We start from the raw sequence: 19316 nt of genomic DNA, 5'->3' as shown, positions 1-19316 counted from the left end.
AATGTTAACAGTATAACATCGATAACTATATACGTCAGAAATTAAATCAAATGTGAATGTCATTTCGTCAACAAAACAGCATGAATTACCGGATTTTTAAAAATCTGCTTGAAATGGGTTTTTTTTTCTTATTTTTTTGTTTATTTAGTTTTTTTAATTGAATATCACAACGATAAATACTTAACAAAGACATTAATTATGATCATGACAATATAACATTTAATTAGCTATAAATTGATACAGTATATAATGGCAGTGTCCATAAACTGCTCCATCATGAATCACGCCTTTGTTACGTTATGACTGTATAAGAATATGCCTGCGCCGCTGAAAAATTACAAGAGTAACATTTGTAAAATAAACGAGACGCAAATTGTTATATACATTTTCAGCATATTTCAATTTCAATATAAAACGAAGGAAACAAAACGATTAGTTGTTGATAGATTTGGGGTGATTAGTTGAAGTTTTGCTATAAGTTTTAGGAGAAAATAAGCTACGTATACTTCGACTCGTAATGGTTAAGTACTTAATACGAGAGAAAATTCGGATAGAACACTATGTTTGACACATCAAGAAATTCGTCTCATTAAAGTTCGATATATCGAAGTTCTTCTGTTATCAACCGATTTTATTGCATAGAAAATAGAGAATTAAATTTTATGATTATTTGTATGATTTGTTACTTAATATGTTCAGACTTCAACGCTTATTTTAGAATGCAATATTATACATTTATTGCCTTGGTGTGAGAGAAACATGAATTTTTTCCCCCGATATAGGTTATTATATGTAGATAACTTTTAGAATGTAATAGTATAATTAAGGGTAGATAACTCACCGCTCCCAGACAGGTTGACAGACACGGTAGTTGTGGCGTCAGTCAATGCAAAGGTATGGCTCTCAATTGTCTTGCCATGAGATTTGATCCGGAGTGTGTACTCTCCCTTGAATCCTCTGATAGTCTGGTTGTGAAGACTTCCGGTCACGTGGGTTCTCCATTTCCGATAGAGCTGCTGATATCTCCTACCCGCAGCATTTGGCTGTATATAACATTTATACGTTGTATTTTCTGTTATTGTTGTTGTTATTTTAGTATTCTTTAAATTAAGTTTTGGTGGTGTGGTTGGGGGTGTTTTTGGACGGGGTAACAATAGCCAGAATGTGGTTTCTACATTTCTCGGAGAAAAAAAGACGAGGAATGAAATGGATGAGTCACTGCTCAAAGGTTAATCCTAAAACACTATTATTGCTACGCCGTTTGAGGCGTAGTAGTTAGTTTCATAAGCTAACCACACCATATTGCAATTACGTGCAGTTTAATCATTTATCAAGAACGTTTGAATCAGACGCTTGATCAGTGTGTTACAACTATTGGCAGCTGAAGTAACATTAAAAACGATTTAAGGAAAGAACTGAAATCTATCCGGATTTTGACGCATGCTGATAAATCGTAGTCACCAAACCGTAGAGATTTTGGTGTATAACAATTATTCATAGTATCAATTAAGTTATGTAATATGTTTTATTGACTTTTATCTATAATTAAACATTATTTTATAGCATATGTAGGCTTGTCATGCAATACACCAGAAACATATATACATAGAGATTGGAAACTCCTTCTTTGTCTTTGTTGACAGGCAGAGAGACCTCCGGTTTATAGTCATTTTGCCTTGGCTAACTACTTTTAGGTGTATTCTTTTAAACATGATATTTTTGCATCAATACAAAGTTTAAAGAATATATCATGGTTTGATGTGACCAGTTTTTCCAATTGATGTTATTTAACATGATTTTTGAAAGCATGAGAATAGGCAATTTTACCTGGTTTTTCGAAAATCAGACATTCAAAACAGGAAGTGCATTTTGTTTTATTAATATATAAGTTAAAATATCATTTTTTTCTTCCCAAAATCGTACTCAAACCATCTAAAAATTACTGAACTTATATAACTTTTCAAAGTTATTCTGCTGTATTTAACTATTTAAAAGATTATGTAAAAACCCCTAAGCCCATATAGAGGTTTCATCTGCTGATTGTAAAATTGGCGGAGTTGCCAATCTCTATGTATATATGTTTCTGAATACATTTATTAAGAAAAGGGTATCCAAAGAAAATTAAAATTGAATATATATATGATCATATCACTGCTTAAATTCCGTTTTCTTTACCGTGAATAAGTTATGCCTTTTGCGTAGCCCATCTAGGTTTTTGGGAAGCCAATACTTGTGATTTATAAGACCTGACTGAGTGACAAAAGGGGAAGTAACTCTCACAGATTTTCAGATGTGTAACTCTGAACGTCTTACCGTATTATTAGCACCGTGTGTCAATGCGATGCTCTGACTGTACACGTGTTGATCTGAGTACCCCCAGAGGAGCACTCCTTCCACAAGTGGGTGACTGAAGTACAAGGTCAGGAGGTCCTCTAATTGATCTGCCTTATTGTTTTCATTGTTGTCGTCGACAGTTAGTTCTGTTATCCAAAGAGGCAGACCTACCTCAGCTACTTTGTTTAACCGATACTGGAAAATATTTAACAATTAAAGGATTGTTAGATTGCATTTATTGGAGATATAAATGCAATCTTGGTGGCAGATAAAACGAATAGCGCCTTTATTTCACTTTCTAGTTCAAAGTAAAACATAATTTAGATGCGGGTGAACATTTGGAATTCCCGGTTCAGCCATTGAACCTCAATAGCCAAGTTCAATGTGATAAAAAATAGTCCCTATAAAAAATTGAAAAAGCAACAAAATCTCAATGTTTTTCAATAATTTTTCAGCTTCATTTCATTTATCCACACATTTAAAAGATCTATTTTTATAATTTCATAACCACTGGTTCAATCAACTACAATGTCAATTTTCCTGCGCAGATAACATGGTGTCAGTAAACGAGACTCACATTCATTTATATAGATATTATTACACCAAGTCTAGGCTGCATTTATTGACCCATAATGCAGATCACGATTAACATTAGAGAAATTAGAGTCGCTGTGGCAAAATGTAAATATATAACATATGCAACACATTTGAACGCCATTATCTAATAATGTACAGCCAAGACCACCTAAAGGACCAAGAAATGGTCTTTACAGACAAATGCCCTTCATGCACTTGTCAAAGTAGGACGTAAAGCATGCCATTTATAATTGTTTTCTCGATAGTCAATGGATTACTATCACTTACGTTACATCCGCCCCTGGACTATCTCATAGTAAAACTAGAGAATAAAGATGACATTTGTTATTTCAACTGAATTTGGACCTTTGAATTGAATATCGGTACACCTTGGTCGATTGATTTGAACTCAGGCCTCACACGTTCTGTAACCTTTAAAGGAAGTCTCTGTATTTGGTCAGATCCTTTTTCCTCTGGACCTGTTTAATAAGTTTTATTATCAGATATTCCAGGGGTAGATATAACATCAGTGGTAGGTACCCCTTGAGTACCAAGATGATATTATTTGGGACTTAATACGAAATGGTTGTGTAGAGTGTGATATTGTGCTAATTACGAATGAAATCGACTACTGATTGATTGTTCCCCTTTCCCAAAACTTGTATTGTCAAGATGTTCTCTAATAATCTATTGAGCTGCTTAATTGTAACAATGTATTACAATATTCTAGCTTACCTCAACTGTTGTCATGTCGTGGTTGGAACCAGTAAAGTGACTTTGAATCCCTGCACCGTATATCGGGGTCTTAGATTCTTTAAAACGTCGGACATGTTCTTTATAGGCCTGGAAATGTTAAACATTCTTAATAACTTTCTGATGCGAAAATCATGTTAAAAGACTCGATATTTTGTCCCTTCACTACAAAATCATTGCCGTTTCAATAAATGATGTTTATAGCAATGTAGAAAATAATAAACCCCAACCATCCACCATCAAACACACAACACAAGCACACAAAATGAGAGAAAGAATCACGTCCATCATACAAAACACATAAACACGACAAAAATGCAATCAACAAACCGTAGTTGAATAATGGCTGCTGACAACATTAAAGTCGTTCAGGAAGAGTTTAAGCGCTGGTTCGGCCTGGTGCATCCAATCAAACATATCCATGGTAATATTTGGGTTGTTGAGATGACGTGCAAAGTAGTTACCGTGTATGTCTTCATTGTTTACATCCCAGTGTTCCAGCCTGTAACGAAAATAGTAAAGTATATATATAATAAAATCGAATAAAATATGACGGTATTATAAAGGATTTCATGTTTTCGTCTACCGGGTTGGTTATGGAAGCTTTTTGGTGCCAAATTAGATACGAAAAAGCAAAAAAAATATGCGAATAAATACAAGTGTCATGCGAATGAGCACACTATAATTGCGAATGAACGATACGTTTGTAACTAAATTCATATTTTACTAGGTATTATGGATTGAAATCCTATATATATATATGACATGCTTCCTTAAAGGAAATGTTTCTGTGATGCTGAATATATTCATTTGGTTTTGAAATGCATTAGAAGAAAACAGAAACAAGAAAAAAAGAAACAAAACCAAAATGAGAGAAACAGAAGGAAACAAACAAAGCGCTTTGCAAACTGACTATGTAAAATAATGTAATTATCTTGTTTAACTTATTGTTGACTTACTTTCCTCTAGTATGAGATATCATATCATTCAAATGTGTATGCATTGCCTGTAGAAGCTGCTGTTGTGTCATTGGCGCTAACCACTTAGGAACGCTCTGATCTGCTGCCCAGTACATGTTGTGTCCTCTGATTTTGATGCTGGAAATCAATTAAAAGCAGAATAGGTTTGTATGATGCGTTAAAGGGGAAAAAATTGTAAATTTATTTAATGATTTACAGTCGTGTCTGCCTTAGAGACCACCTCTGTTCATGCTGTGTCCTCTTATTTTAATGCTGAATAAATAAACGAAAGACATGATAAGTTTCTGCATAAAGAGGAAACCATTCGTAAATATATTAAATAATTTACAGTCATACCTGCCTTAACGACCACCTCTGTACAAAGACCATCTGATTAATGAAATCTCAATTAATTAATATTAACAAAATATGTCCTGTGTATTTAGGCCACCTGCTTATATAGATCCTATTTCTTTTCATTTCTTTTTGCACATCTGTACAATAGCAACTGCTTAAAGATCAAGACAACTGCTTAATAAGATCATTTGTAGGTCCGAGATGACCAATTTCTATACAAATTGACCTGTGTACTTCCGCTATGGAGACCACATTTCCTTTGTTCCTTTGATGGTCTTCATAGACAGGTTGACTGTACATGCACAATTTAGTGATTCATTTAATTTCGAAATGCCGTATTTACTAATTATTATGATTAACCTGTCCACAATTTTATAATACTTACCCCCGGTCATGCATGGCGTTAATTGCTCCCAAGGCTCTATCAAAGTTTGGATGGCCCTGTAATAAACAAAAACAATTCAATTTTTCAACTATCATATATATGTCTGTGGCAATTGCACTTATTAGTCATCAAAGTTGTTTCATGATTTATACTTCCATTTACAATGTATTTACAACTAATGTTATTTTACGTTAAGTTAAGTTACATGTGCATTACTTGTGGGAATTCATCAAGTTTATTTTTTCAAAATGGTTATATGTAATCCTGGCACAATATAATTAGTGCATTTATGATTTAAAAATCACTGAAGCTGACAATTGAAGTTGAAAGAAATATGTAACTGAGAATGAAGGGAGAAAATAAGAAAAGAAAAACCAAATGCAATAAAATGAAAATCGGCTTAACAGGGAGCACGCCCTTTCATAAGTACCGGTTCAGGTACTGGTATCTAGGTAACCCTTAACAAAAATGGCCATCACTTCCTTGTTAATAATGACCGACTTTATAGGAGACGCCGTTATTTGAAACATATTCTTTTTTTATTTTACATAGTATGTTAAATTTGTCAGTTTTTATCTACAAATAACCTTAATATTTATCATAAATATCTTAATACATTACTTGTGTCCATTCCATCAGTCGCCATTTGAGTGCATTTTCTAGCACAGCCCATTCGAAGTTATTATAAAAGAAGTCCTGGTAACCGGTCTGAGCTGGGTCGTGGATGGCGTCAGCATTCACCGCTGTTCCAAATGCAAATGCATTCTTTGTTTGGTTCAACTGTACAAAATTCATGTAAGAACACAAGATCAAGTTTTAGAAAAGCAAAATTTCTTGAATTTTACGAAATTCTTAAAGTATAAAAAATATACAAAGCAAAGCATATAAGAAGTTAGAAAATAAATCTAAAGTTAATAATCTTTCCATAACTTCTGTAATGCTTTCCTCTGAGGTTTTACTGGATTTGTATATTTTACCTCTATTTGTAGATTTGATGTGTCTATACCGTGTCCATTTGTAATTCTGAAAGATGAACAATTACAAAGTTTGAAAATGAAGTCAAACACCCTTCAAAGTACAACTTGGTCACTTGATCGCAACATTTCCCCCCGCGCGTAGTATTTTGTACATGTATGAACAAAAACAACAACAATGCGAAAAGCTTATGCATGCGATTCGCGAAATTAAAGGCACACTACCTTTCCGAAGCAAAATTCAAAAGTTTCTTAATGACATTAACAACATAAGAAAAAAAACATATCGATGACCTAAGATGATGTAACAACACCAAACATATACAAGATTTCCTGCGTAATATATGATCAGAGTAGAGATTGATTTCGTTGTTTTGTCATCTGGCGCATTGATATCTAACTACTGCGCGACATTTAGGACGATGGCGAAATATATAAGACAATTAACATTTTATTTATTTTAATTAAATTATTCAAAAGATGGTGATGAGTGTAGCATTCACGGTAGGTCAATAACTTTTGCAACTCTACAAAATAGTCGATCTTGTTTTACATTCCCCTTTTAAAGCCGTTACGGAAAGTTAGTGTGCCTTTAAGCACTCGCGAAAATGTCCACGTTTACGAATCAGTAAAACATCAGATTAATTGTACATATATAATCTTTTTGTTGGTTTGTTCGAGGTGCGTGTTTTGGGAGATTGCGGTATATTCGTGTTGTATCTGCTTTCATAGTGGAACTGTTGCCCTTTTTATAGTGCTATATCACTGAAGCATGCCGCCGAAGACACCAAGCAACACCCCGGTCACCTTATACTGACAACGGGCGGACAAGTCGTCCCAGTATGTTGAGCGCCAAGCTGGAGCAGAAACTACCACTTTTATAGATTTTGGTGTGTCTCTGCCAGGGGACAGAACCCTGAGCCTTCCTCACAGAGGCGAACGCTCAACTCCAGGCCAAAGTGAGGCGGTGCCAAGGGAGGCATTAAGAAACAAGGCAGTTGGGAAAAAGAGAAAAGATAAGAACCTAAATTTAGTCGCCTTTTACGATCATGCAATAGGGGCAGCAGGTACGATATTAACGCCCAACATATATAATACGATTATTGAATAGTAAGTACCAAGATTTCAACCATGCTAATATCAATGTTGTTATTGACAGATATAGTTCTTTGTGTTATGTGATTTTACTTAAGATTTAAGCAATTAAGTATTCTATCTTTGCAAATTACACAGTTATCTGCCCTTGCGGGTAGATAATAATTGTGACGTCATCAGTCATTGTAACATCATTCTTTCGGAGAAAACTACGTGAATTGCGCCCATTATATAATGACGTAAAACTGGAAAACTACCCTCAAGGGAATCAACTCTGTAATATGCAAAGACGGTAATTCTACTAAAAACATTGTTATTAAGATAACTAAAATAGACAATGAGTGCTATATGCACCTTTTATTGTTTACTGTAAAGGTTTTTTTCTGATATCTCAGTTGGCATTATTTCATTTTTACTCCTGGACTCTTAAGTTCACGTAAATAAGTTAACCGCAAACATATATACTATGTAGCAAAATTGATTCCCTGCTCATAGCACATGTTTGTTTATTTGTTTGTTGGATTCGAGTTGTGTTTCCTTTAAAGTGGAATTGTTGCCAATGTTATAGTGCTATATCACTGAGGGCAAAGCAAAAAAACCAACTATACAGTATATATATCTTGAATATAAACCCTATTGTTATCAGACTTACTTTATATTGATGTTCGATTTCCTGTTCGCCTCTATCCGAGCATTAGCTTTGGATTTCCATTGGGAATCGTGTTGGAGTTCCTTCATGCTCATAGAATCCACCATGTAGTTTACATCTTTATTGTCGACTTGAATATATACCGTGACGCTAGTCAGCCCTAAGAAGAAAATGAATCTGGTATATGTATGCAGTGATATAGTTTTCATGTAAATATAATTATAATTGAAGAGGATTTTTTGTCATTGATTTTTCATTTTATTTTTTAGGATGATTCCTTCCTCATTAAGATATCACAATGGGGCCATGGGTTTTGATATGTAACAAATTTTCAAAAACCGGATTTTCAAAAATATTATTTCATAATAAATTTTGATTTTTATTTTTGGTACATATTTTACAATACATTATATAAAAGACGATGCATTAACATATCACTCGTGCTTCTTAGTAACCACTACCTGATGATAACACGATGTCGCCGCCGCGATTTCCGTCCAACCAAACTCCTTCTGTACATGTCTGTCCTCACCAACCGTTATATATTGGGTGTGGCCTGATAGATGAAAATAATAGAATATGATAGTCTCCTAATACTGTAAATTAATCTGTTTTAGTGGCGAATTATTTCCGCGTTTTAATGCCTAACGACATTTTTACGATTACTTTTTATTTTACGATCTTAAAGTGTAATTTTATTTAGCTTTACCTACGATCAAAACAATTTCACTGCGATTAATTTTGGCGGTGTGCTATCGCTTGCAAAACGCAAAAATTAATCAGATTTGAAAATCAATTCAACATAACATAAATGACTTCAGAAACTTAATTGTTAATTTGCTAACAGTTTTAACAAACCATCATATTGTGAATTGAATTCCCAAGATATCAATTTAATAACTCACATACATTAATATACGTTTATAACGGACACGTTTACAACAAAGTCATTAATGGTTATAACGTAGAAATTTTCATTTCCTGTCAAGATTCCTATAAGATATGTGTAATATGTATATTCCTTCTTTGCATGTTACAGAGTAAGCTCCCTTGCGGTTAGGTATTGATTCTTACATCATTATTTTGTGAGCGCAATTCACGTCGTTTTCTCCGAAAAGTTTGACGTGACACTCGTAAACACATGGCGTAACAATCAATAGCTACCAGCAAGGGCAGATAATTATGTAATATGCAAATACCGAAAAACCAACTATGCTTATAACGAAGTGTTTTACTGTACATAGATTACGATTTTAACTGTTTTTTATGAAACTAAGATAATGGTCTTATTATAAATACACAAGTTTTAAATGTAATACTGAGGATATGAGAGCAAGTGTGAGAAGTTCTTACTGTTTGTCCTTATACATTTCATGTTAAATATAATACTGAGGGTATATGAGACCAAGTATAAGAAGTTCCAACTTTTTGTCTTAATGCTGTTCATTTAGATATCATATGAGAATATGAGCGAAAATATAAGAGGTTCCTACCGTTGGAGTCCCTCCCAGAAATCATTACTTGCACTCTGTGGTACATTACTTCTGGTGCTTTGCTCATCAGTTTTATGTATCCTTTTATCACATAAGTCTTCCCAGTAGATACATGGACGTCGTATCGAAGACCTGCCCATGTTGCCGAGCTAATTGAAAAATGATTTAAGCATTGATTTCACTTTTTTAGCTTCATCGAGAAAATTTTGCTTTGAAAACGCGTAGCTTATTCTCACAAAAAGATGTCTTTTATAACCCGATGAAATAAAAACATAAATACATCAATACTTAATTAATTTTCCAGACTACTTGATAAAATGAATTACATTTACACGTACGATTCAGAATGCCAGATTTTGTGTGAAAACAAAGAAAAATTAATAAATATTCAATAACTGGCTTATTCTAAAGCGTTGTTCTACACTCCCACTCAGAACTATTTTGTAGCCGATCCGTGCTACCTGGGTGGCGAATTCTTGGCGAGTATAAAAAAAACTCAAAAATAACTAGCACGCGAAGCCTGATTGCTTGACAGTACCGTAACGTTATGTTTTAAGATGCTCAGCCGCTATCAGAGCAAAACGATAACCCACACAAAAACTAATGTAAAATAACTTGTTTTGCTTTATGTGCATGCGCAATTAGTACTTCATTCCATATAGGACATAGTGTAACTAAAGAAATTACTTGTTCGTCTGTTCCTGTTTTTAATAGAGAAATAGTATCATTTGACAGCAGTGGAGCATCTTAAAATTGAACTAGTAACGTCCATGGTACCAATGTTTACCATTAATAAATATTATCACTTTCCATTTGTCTTATTTTAACTTTTTTTTCAAAAGTTAAAAATAAACATGACCTACCGCTGTGTTATCTGTCCTCCGTGATGTCCACTCACGTGGTCAGTTGTCAAAGTCAAGTGACAAGAACTGCATTGCCAGTTACCAGTAAATTGGCTACTTTCAAAATCGCCATTCTGAAACAATTCCGAAATAGCTTGTCCTACGCAAATGCATAGGAAAATTGAAACAAGCTTCATTTCACTAATTCAGCATGTAAATGTGCTGCAAGTGGAACAATCATGTAACCAAACTATGTTACACAATGCTTATCAGTAGACCAAACAAAGTTCAAAGTTGGTGTCAAGAACTCGGTCTTAAGTTTAGGATATTTATAGAACATATACTATCCTATATATTGACTTATTTGGTGATAGTACAGATATGTGAAATTCTAAAAATAGATAAAGATAGCCTTGAATCAGTATTTATTTGTGCATATTAACATAAACATAATTCTACATTTAAAGATGACTTCCTGCGTATTTTCGTTCAATTATCATTCTCAAAAAACATATTTCTACACTGACAGACTATTTGGTATTCGTTTTGTCTCGATCAATATTTACGATAGCTCGAAATTTATAATTGAATAAGAAATCTTTCTACTCAAGACTCTATTTTCCCCAAAAGACCACAAAACATTTGAACTACTTTGATAATATAAAACTAATTTCTTTCACCAGCCAGTATAAACATTCTATAATCATTTCCTACCTTTGTAAACAAATGCAAAAACGCAATATTCCACACCAAAATCGTTAACTTTAATTCCAGGAAATATTGTTACATTACAAATATGCGTTAATTAGGTGAAGGTAATCTAGTTAATGTTTGTCTTTGTATGAACTGTACTACCTGAAATTAAAAGAAAAAATGCATCTTTACTCGTCGAAAACTAAGCATTTGTATGCGGTTCTCAGTGTTTTTTGTTTGTTTTGTTTCAGTTTTAATTTTTTTTTTCTCATTTATTTATTCAATTTGTGAATTGTGATCACGTAATATGATAACAATTATGCCGCTTTATATAAAAGTCGTACTTCGTTGTTGCGGAAGAACACATGATCCCCATTTTGTTTCATGACACCGTCCCATTCCAAATCGTTTTTAAATGCAGTTATCCTCCTACGTTTTTAAATGCAGTAATCCTCCTACAAGGATTTCCTAAATTTAATATTTCTTCATAACTAAGTGACAGCAAATCTTTCTCTTCATTAAACATTCGTAAGTTGAGAATTTTCATTTTAGAAGTATACAATGTATGTGTTAATGAGCAATGGATTTACACACCTCGCAAGTGTATAACCAACTACACATTTGCAATATGACTTACCAGATCCACTGACTGTGACGGTCAATGTTTTCGCAGAGTCACCAACAGTGAAGGTTTTCGTCTCTAAAACATGTCCGTTTTGTTTAATAGTCATCGAGTAGTCTCCCTTGAAAGCCCGAACGTTGTGATTGGCTAATGACTGGGATACGTTTGTCCGCCATGTTTGACGAAGCAGCTGACTTACTCTCTCACCAGCAGCGTTTGGCTGTGTCAAAAACAATCACAAAAAAAAGAAAACGTTTTACAAATAAACTCATAACTGTAAACACGTTCTTGCATTCTCTGTAAAAACTATAGTGAATTTAAAAAAAGAGACGGTTTAATCGCAATATTTACGAAAGTAAATCACTTTCGAAAAAAAAGTTATCATTAGGAGCTGGAAAGAAAATGGAAAACACCCACGTGGCAATCAGGTCCAACCGTGATGGCACATTGTTTACATTGCATTGCATCTTGACAGAAACCCCAGATGATGACCCCTTCCACGGCAGGGTGACTGAAGTACAGCGTCAGGAAGTCCTCAAATGCATCAGCTTTTCTGTCGGCGTTCGAGTCCCCTATAGACATCTCAGTAATCCAGAGGGGGAGGTTAGCCTCAGCCGACTTGTCCAGACGGTACTGCTGAGATGGAATATAATACAGGCATTTGTGCAATGAACTGGTATAGTATAGGCAGTATAATCTATAGTGTAACCTGTCCAGTCAAAACCGGTCTTTGTTTAATCTTGAGTCTTGCATCTTCTGGCTTATTTATGAAAAGTATTCCTTCTTAATGACAACAATTCTAACTTTATAAACAGGAGCTTTTGTACCAGTCTAAAATTGCTATTTCCGATGGAATCTGGTTTAGATCAGTTTTACTGTACAGTTAAGAACGCGCTTTTATATTTATTATCCATCTACATGTAAGACTAGAACTAGTCGGCGATGATGGTACATGTAGGCTAATCATAGGATTTGTTATATGATACTTGTTTGTTTGTTTGGACGTACCAGGTTTAATGGTGAATGAAAACCGAAGTACCTGAAAAAAAACCACCGCCACACAGGCAACTGCCACACATGAGGACAAGAAACTAACGAGGTGTAAGTGAAACCAAGCATTGTGGTGGAAACACGGAACTAGCAATACCTTAATCGTAGTCATGTCGTCATGATGGCCGTAATTAAAGTGACTCTGTTCCCCGATTCCGTAGATTGGAATTCCGGAATCACGGAATATTCGGCCTTGTTCCTTCAAAGACTGTCAAACAAATTCCATGTAAAACCATTCTATCACAACACAAAGAAACAAAGAGCGGTTGATTTGCATTGTCCATGAAGCTAAACAGGAATTATTTGCTGCGGATTTATCTTTGCGCTTGATTCCGCCAAAATCAGTACGCTTACAATATATAACTTATAAAATACATTACACATAGATTATACATAATTGTCAGGGCATTTGATAAATAATGACGGTGTTTGTAATAAATTGATGACAGTTTGTGTCCCATTCAAATTCATCTACTTAAATTTAACATCGTTAAAATCGTAAAAATCGAACTTTTTTATTAGTTAAATAAACTGTTAAATTCGAATATTGTATAGGTCATGACAACAATTTCCCAGATCTTTAATCTAGTTTAACACGAATGATTCGATAACTTGAAGGGTTACAAAGTCACTTCGAGGTACCGAGGTTTGGCTCTACTTACAGTGGTATAGCGACCCAAGTTAAGAGCCTGGTAATCATTCAGAAACAGCTTAACGCCTGGTTCAGCACTATGTAGCCACTGGAACATCTCCATGGTAATGTTCGGGTGACCGGTTTTCTTCTCAAACACATCACCATGAAGATTTTCATTGTTGACATCCCAATGTGCAAACCTGATTATAAAAGAAACAAAAATACCAAATTCAAATCGCATAAAGATATGTTGGTAGTCTTTTATCTATTTACTCCTTCCAACATGTGTATGAGTATCACCGAAAAAAGCATGAACGCTCAAATAATATTTTTAAAAGTATACTAATTGTTTTTTGTAAGCCAAAAAGGGGTATTGGCTTTTGACAGGATATTCAGACCTAAACCTTCGGATCATAGTGTATATCATGCATTGTGCTTTAGTGGTTATATATAGTATAATATCTCAGAAACACAATGACAATTTTATGACTCGTGCCATATCCGGGCCTTTAACTCACGAGCTACAGCACCAGTTTGTGTTTGTACAAATACGAGTGTTCATGTTTAACTAACGTCTTTGTTTTTACCCTTTAATTTCTGTGATATATATACAAACTTATATCATTTGATTTTCCACATTTTAATATAATCTTTGTGTTGTTAACAAAACATATATACTTTTGTTTGTCTCGATAATACCTCACAACAGCTAATGTTATTTGTAACAAATATTATTATATCAAATTTATTGTATTGTACCAAATTACCTAGTCAAAACATATATGCAACTTACTTTTTCATTAATACAATTAAACAGTGGTGTTTTTTTAATTCCGCAGGCCAGAGTAAGAACGTATCAGTCTAGAACCGATTACAGCTATGTACCACAATAAATTGAAGCCCAAAAAATATCTATTTAGGGTTACATTGGCAAAAAAATAGGGTCGGTAGGTCGGGATTTTTTTTTATTTTTTTTTCTTTAGTGTCTTTCACTATAAAATAATGGCCGGAACCGGAGTTTGATTTCAAAATCCCGCTTTTATTTTTTTTATTTTTTTTATTTTTTTTTCGTTGAAAAGTTGGGAAAAAATAAGGGTCGGGAGTAAAAAATTAGGGTCGGTTGGGTAACAAAAATCACTCTTCCACAAGCAAAATTCGTATAATTGGATAAACAATGTATCTAAATCAAATTTACCTTATATTTTCCCTTCTCACACTACAGAAACAAACACTGATGTTTACACGATTAGCAGTCCACATGTACATAAAACACTAACTCACTTTCCTCTGGTATGAGACACCATGTCATTAAGATGAGTATGCATGGCCTGTAATACTTGTTGTTCGGAGAGCTGGTCAAGCCAGGCTGGATAGTGACCATTAACGCCCCAGTATAGGTTGTGTCCACGTACCGTCATACTGACAACCAATAACATCATGTAATGACGTCACGTAAATATACGTTACAGTATAATTCGACATATTGTGATAAAACGATATGATTTAATGAAAATAGAAACAATAAATTCCACTGAGAAATCGTTTATATAGATTACCAAGAAAATAGAAACAAGAAACTGCGATGAAAAATCGTCTATTTAACTTATAACTAGTAAAGTTAGCCTATGTTCAAGGTGATCAACTATAAACTGTATCAAACGTTACATAGACAATGTGCTTACTTTCGTGCTAGCAATTCTGTCAGTGCCCCCATACCATGGTCAAAGTTTGGATGACCCTGTAACACAAAAAAGTTTTTGTATACAGAAACGATATTAGATATTATATTAGATGATTTGTATCATTGATTAGTTTGTTCCACAGGTATAAATCATAAATATTTTCCCCTGGGTTCGACAAAATGTTATCTTTTGCTAGATAAAGTCATAATTCCGTCTTTCCATATTACAGAGTTAGCTCCCTTGCGGGCAGGTATCGATTGTTACGTCATTATTTTGTGAACACATTTCACGTCGTTTTCTGTAAAACGTATGACGTTATGCTCGTATACACATGACGTCACAATCAATACCTACCCGCAAAGGCAGATAACTGTAATATGCAAATCCGGAATAGCAGTGAGCTATATTCTACAAACAACTGAAGATAATTGCTAATGGTTTCGGTATTTAAATCATCCTTATTCATTTTAATGATTTCCCTTGTAATTATTATTTTAATACATAAAGTAAAGTACATGTACCTGTGTCCATTCCATTAGCCTCCATTTAAATGCATTAGCAACAGTTGCCCACTCAAACGTGTCGTATAGGTACTTCTGATAGCCAGTAGCTGACGAGCTTGTGACAAGATCAAACCGGACGGAAGTTCCAAAAGCAAAGGCACTTGACTTTTGATGAAGCTAACGAAAAAACGAGGTTGTTATGGATAAACTTTAATGAATATGAACGTTCACTATCCTCGCTCTCAGGTGTAACTCGCACAGACTATTTGTTAACCATAGATACACACAATTGTAGGACGCATTTTCTGCAATATCACGAATAATTATTTCCTTCATCCCTTACATATGGAGTAAGCATTGTGATCATAGCAGATCAAAGCACATAATTACAAACGAAAAGAGATGATAATATACATTATTTAAATAACATAAATATACAATCAATATAAACATATTTAATTCTCCAATTTTATGAAAATAAGTTTTCATTTTTAATGACATCAGCACTAAGTACCTCGACTGTTACACCATGAACATTTACATCTCCTGGATTAGACACTCTGTAAATGAAAGAAAAAGGTAATCAATATTATATAAGAAATAACATCTATGTTATAGATCGATATTTTAAGCGGATATGTTTAGTTGTTTAATATTGCTATGAGAAAATTTAGCGCAATTCGTCCACTTTATCTAACTTTTTATCTTTTACTTCGACAGATAAAGCATTATAAGTTAACTTCATTATTTCCAATCTAAATCTATAAAATGACTGAAGGCAAGGCCTTAAAGGGCGCAGCCAGATGTTTCAGTAATCATTAATTATGCAATGATCAAAAGCACAGTTTATGGAAATAACGGAGCCGAATTTTCTGTTTATCTTTTATTTATATAGCCACACTCTTTCCTTGTCCCCAAGCCCATATTTGAGAAAGAAACCCCAGTTGGAGGAGGAAGAATTTTTATTTCTGTAACAGATATTCTGTTTTTGGTCGGCTGATTATGTTGGAAGGTGGTCTAAATACAATGTAACTTCAACGCTTACAAATAAAGAGCGATAGCACTGAGCTTCTGCCTGATGAAGATCACGTTTGTCAGATCATAAGAGCGTTTGAACCGCTCGATTACAGATGTATATAATGAGCTTACTGCAAAGCATCATATCCATGGTGATTCCCATAGGTATAAAAAAAATGGTGGTCGCAATTTGAAGCTCTCAGTGTGTAGGACTGAATTTTGAAGATTGGGCTTTTTCTTATATTTTCATGTACGTGTTACCTTAAAAGTGCTTCGCACTTAGTGCTCTTTAGGCACGAAGGGCTGCGACCTTATTATTTATATTGATTAGAATATCCTTCTAACTTCCGCAGATTTATTTTGCGAATACATTTCCATTAGATATCGCGAAATTCAGTAACTCCGAAAGAAATTTTATTTGCAGTATAACTATTTCATTTTTTTCACATCGCAATCCTTTCAAATAGATGATCTTTTTCTTCAATCTCATCCATCATCACTGTTCTCTGTTCTTTTTAAAACAATATTTAGACTAAAGGCTATTTACTACTGGTACACCTACCTAATATGTACATCATTTTTCCGGATCTGCTCGATCCTTGTTTGAGCCTCCGATTTCCAGTTATTATCCGGAACAAGTTCTTGGAAACTGGCTCCGTCAACTAGGTAGTTCACACCGGGCTCGTGAATTTGTATATAAATAGTAGCCTTATCCATACCTACAAACAACATAAGATATAACATATGAAGGAGTAAGCAATCATTTTTAAGTGTGCCAATTGTAGATTTGTAATGCTTTTTCCACTAAATCTCTATTTTTCGATTAATCATTTATGTTTATCAAATTAGAATAGTTGAAAAAACTGCGTTCACTGATATCAAATTATACATATGATAAAATTGAATTAACTTCAGTTGTTTTGGAAAAGAAGTCAAAATGTAATTTTATAAGTTAAACAAAAACTTACTCAAGGATGCAATACGTAGCTGAGAAAAAAAATTAATTAATGACTTTACCATCAGGGATGAGTTGGTCGAATCCGATCTCCACCCACTGTGAAGTTTGTTGCACATAAGGACTCTCTCCACATGTTAGGAATCTACCATGATCGCCTGAAAAATATTGGTTTTGCAATTACTTTTCTCCGAGAACATATTTAACATGGTTTGTTAGCACGAGTCGTGTCGTTTAAGCTTGTAAAAGGATAAAACAGCAATACCGATTCATGGTGGCAGAGGGATAACTTCGGTATAAAATGAGCTGGAGTTAATATCACAAGTAGATGCAACACGAAGTACCTCAGTCTCCCAGAATACGCTCTTACTCCCCAGACGCAGTATATTTCATAATATATATTCAGTTTTTGGACCACTTCAGTTCATTAGATGTGAACCAAATTATTTAGCGGACGATAAAAATCCATGAAAATAAACTGCAGCGATTTAAATACTGGTAAACTAGAGGTTGTTTTTTTTACAGTAAATCGCGAAATTATATTACCGTGAAAAGTTTGTAATGCATAAAAAGGCGAAAATAAGTCGTCGCGAAAATAAGTCGTCGCGAAAATAAATAAGCTGACAGTATATCAGATCAGACCAAACATGTTTACGTACTGGTGGTAGAGGTTGTATGGATCATCAGCTCCACGTTATGGTATGGCAATGTGTGACTGAGAAGTTTGATGTAGGCTTTGAACACGTAACGATGGTTGGCCTTGACATTAACCGTCTGCGACAGACCTGCCCAGTTATGTGATCTGTAACACATTCAAGCTGAGTAGTTGAGGAAATTGACGAAGGCAGAAATAAAACTTGTATGTGCCAAATACGATCTCTTTACGTTAGTTTTATACATGATTTGAAAACATAAACATAACATTGTGTCAATGAATCTGGTCCAGATCATTAACTATAATAGCAAATAGCTAACGATATTAAGTAGCTAAGTACGGTGGCTGATTTGTGCCATTTTACGAAAATACGAAAATTAACAAACCTTAATTTTCGTTTTTTCGAGGCGAAAAGACAAAAAGACGGAATTTAAGGTTTATTAATTTTCGTCTTTTCGGGGCAAAATGACGAAAATTGCAGTTTGTTAATTTCATTTTTTCAGGGCGAAAAGACGAAATAGCACAAATCAGCCACCGTAGTTAAGGAATGAGTGTTGCAGCAAGAATTGTCAGAAATATGGAATCACAATTCAATCCGAACTTGAATTTGAAATTTCGTACCTGTTGAAGGGGAAACTGTTTTAAATCAATTACCAATATTATACCTTGACTCAGCACAAACTAATTTTAGTGATTATTTTCATCGCACCAAGAAAACTCGTTCTCTGCAACATACCTTTGAGTTACTTTAGCACTGCCGTGACCATGGTAACTGTCAGAACTCTTTGACAGATGACAGCCATTGCAGAACCAGCCATGTCCATCGAAATTATTCTCAAAGTCATGATTATGAAGGAGCTCCGTTGCCGCTAAAGCTCTCCCAAACAGCGATACTGCAAGAAGGAAGATCAACATGGTGACACCGCTAGCTCAACTGATAATATCCTTCAAGTGTGTTTGATGGTGCTGTGTATTAGATCCTTATCTATATATAATGACAACCCAATGACCTTTCTAAGATAGGTCCACTCTGTTACGTATGGCATGGAGTACTATTGGGAAGAAACAGATCAGTAACGGGCATTTTT

At 34.4% G+C, this 19316-nt stretch overlaps 1 protein-coding gene and 1 pseudogene across 1 annotated transcript; both read right to left on the bottom strand.

Annotated features, from left to right (window-relative positions):
• Positions 1-204: 204 nt before the first annotated feature.
• Positions 205-11212, bottom strand: LOC138331575 (uncharacterized). The gene is given in 14 exon segments (XM_069279274.1): positions 205-327; positions 842-1043; positions 2314-2529; positions 3646-3753; positions 3994-4165; positions 4623-4760; positions 5365-5420; positions 5986-6144; positions 6342-6387; positions 8086-8242; positions 8541-8568; positions 8571-8638; positions 9576-9724; positions 10439-11212. Coding segments are annotated over 14 exon segments (1710 nt in total). The 5' UTR covers positions 10615-11212; the 3' UTR covers positions 205-292.
• Positions 11213-12155: 943 nt separating this feature from the next.
• Positions 12156-19296, bottom strand: LOC138331574 (anti-sigma-I factor RsgI6-like; annotated as a pseudogene).
• Between the last annotated feature and the right edge of the window lie 20 nt (positions 19297-19316).

This window comes from Argopecten irradians, chromosome 9 (genome assembly GCF_041381155.1).
Source record: "Argopecten irradians isolate NY chromosome 9, Ai_NY, whole genome shotgun sequence".
NCBI lineage: Eukaryota > Metazoa > Mollusca > Bivalvia > Pectinida > Pectinidae > Argopecten > Argopecten irradians.
The sequence above is the reverse complement of the archived record's forward strand: the minus strand, read 5'-3'. Positions and strand labels throughout refer to the sequence as shown.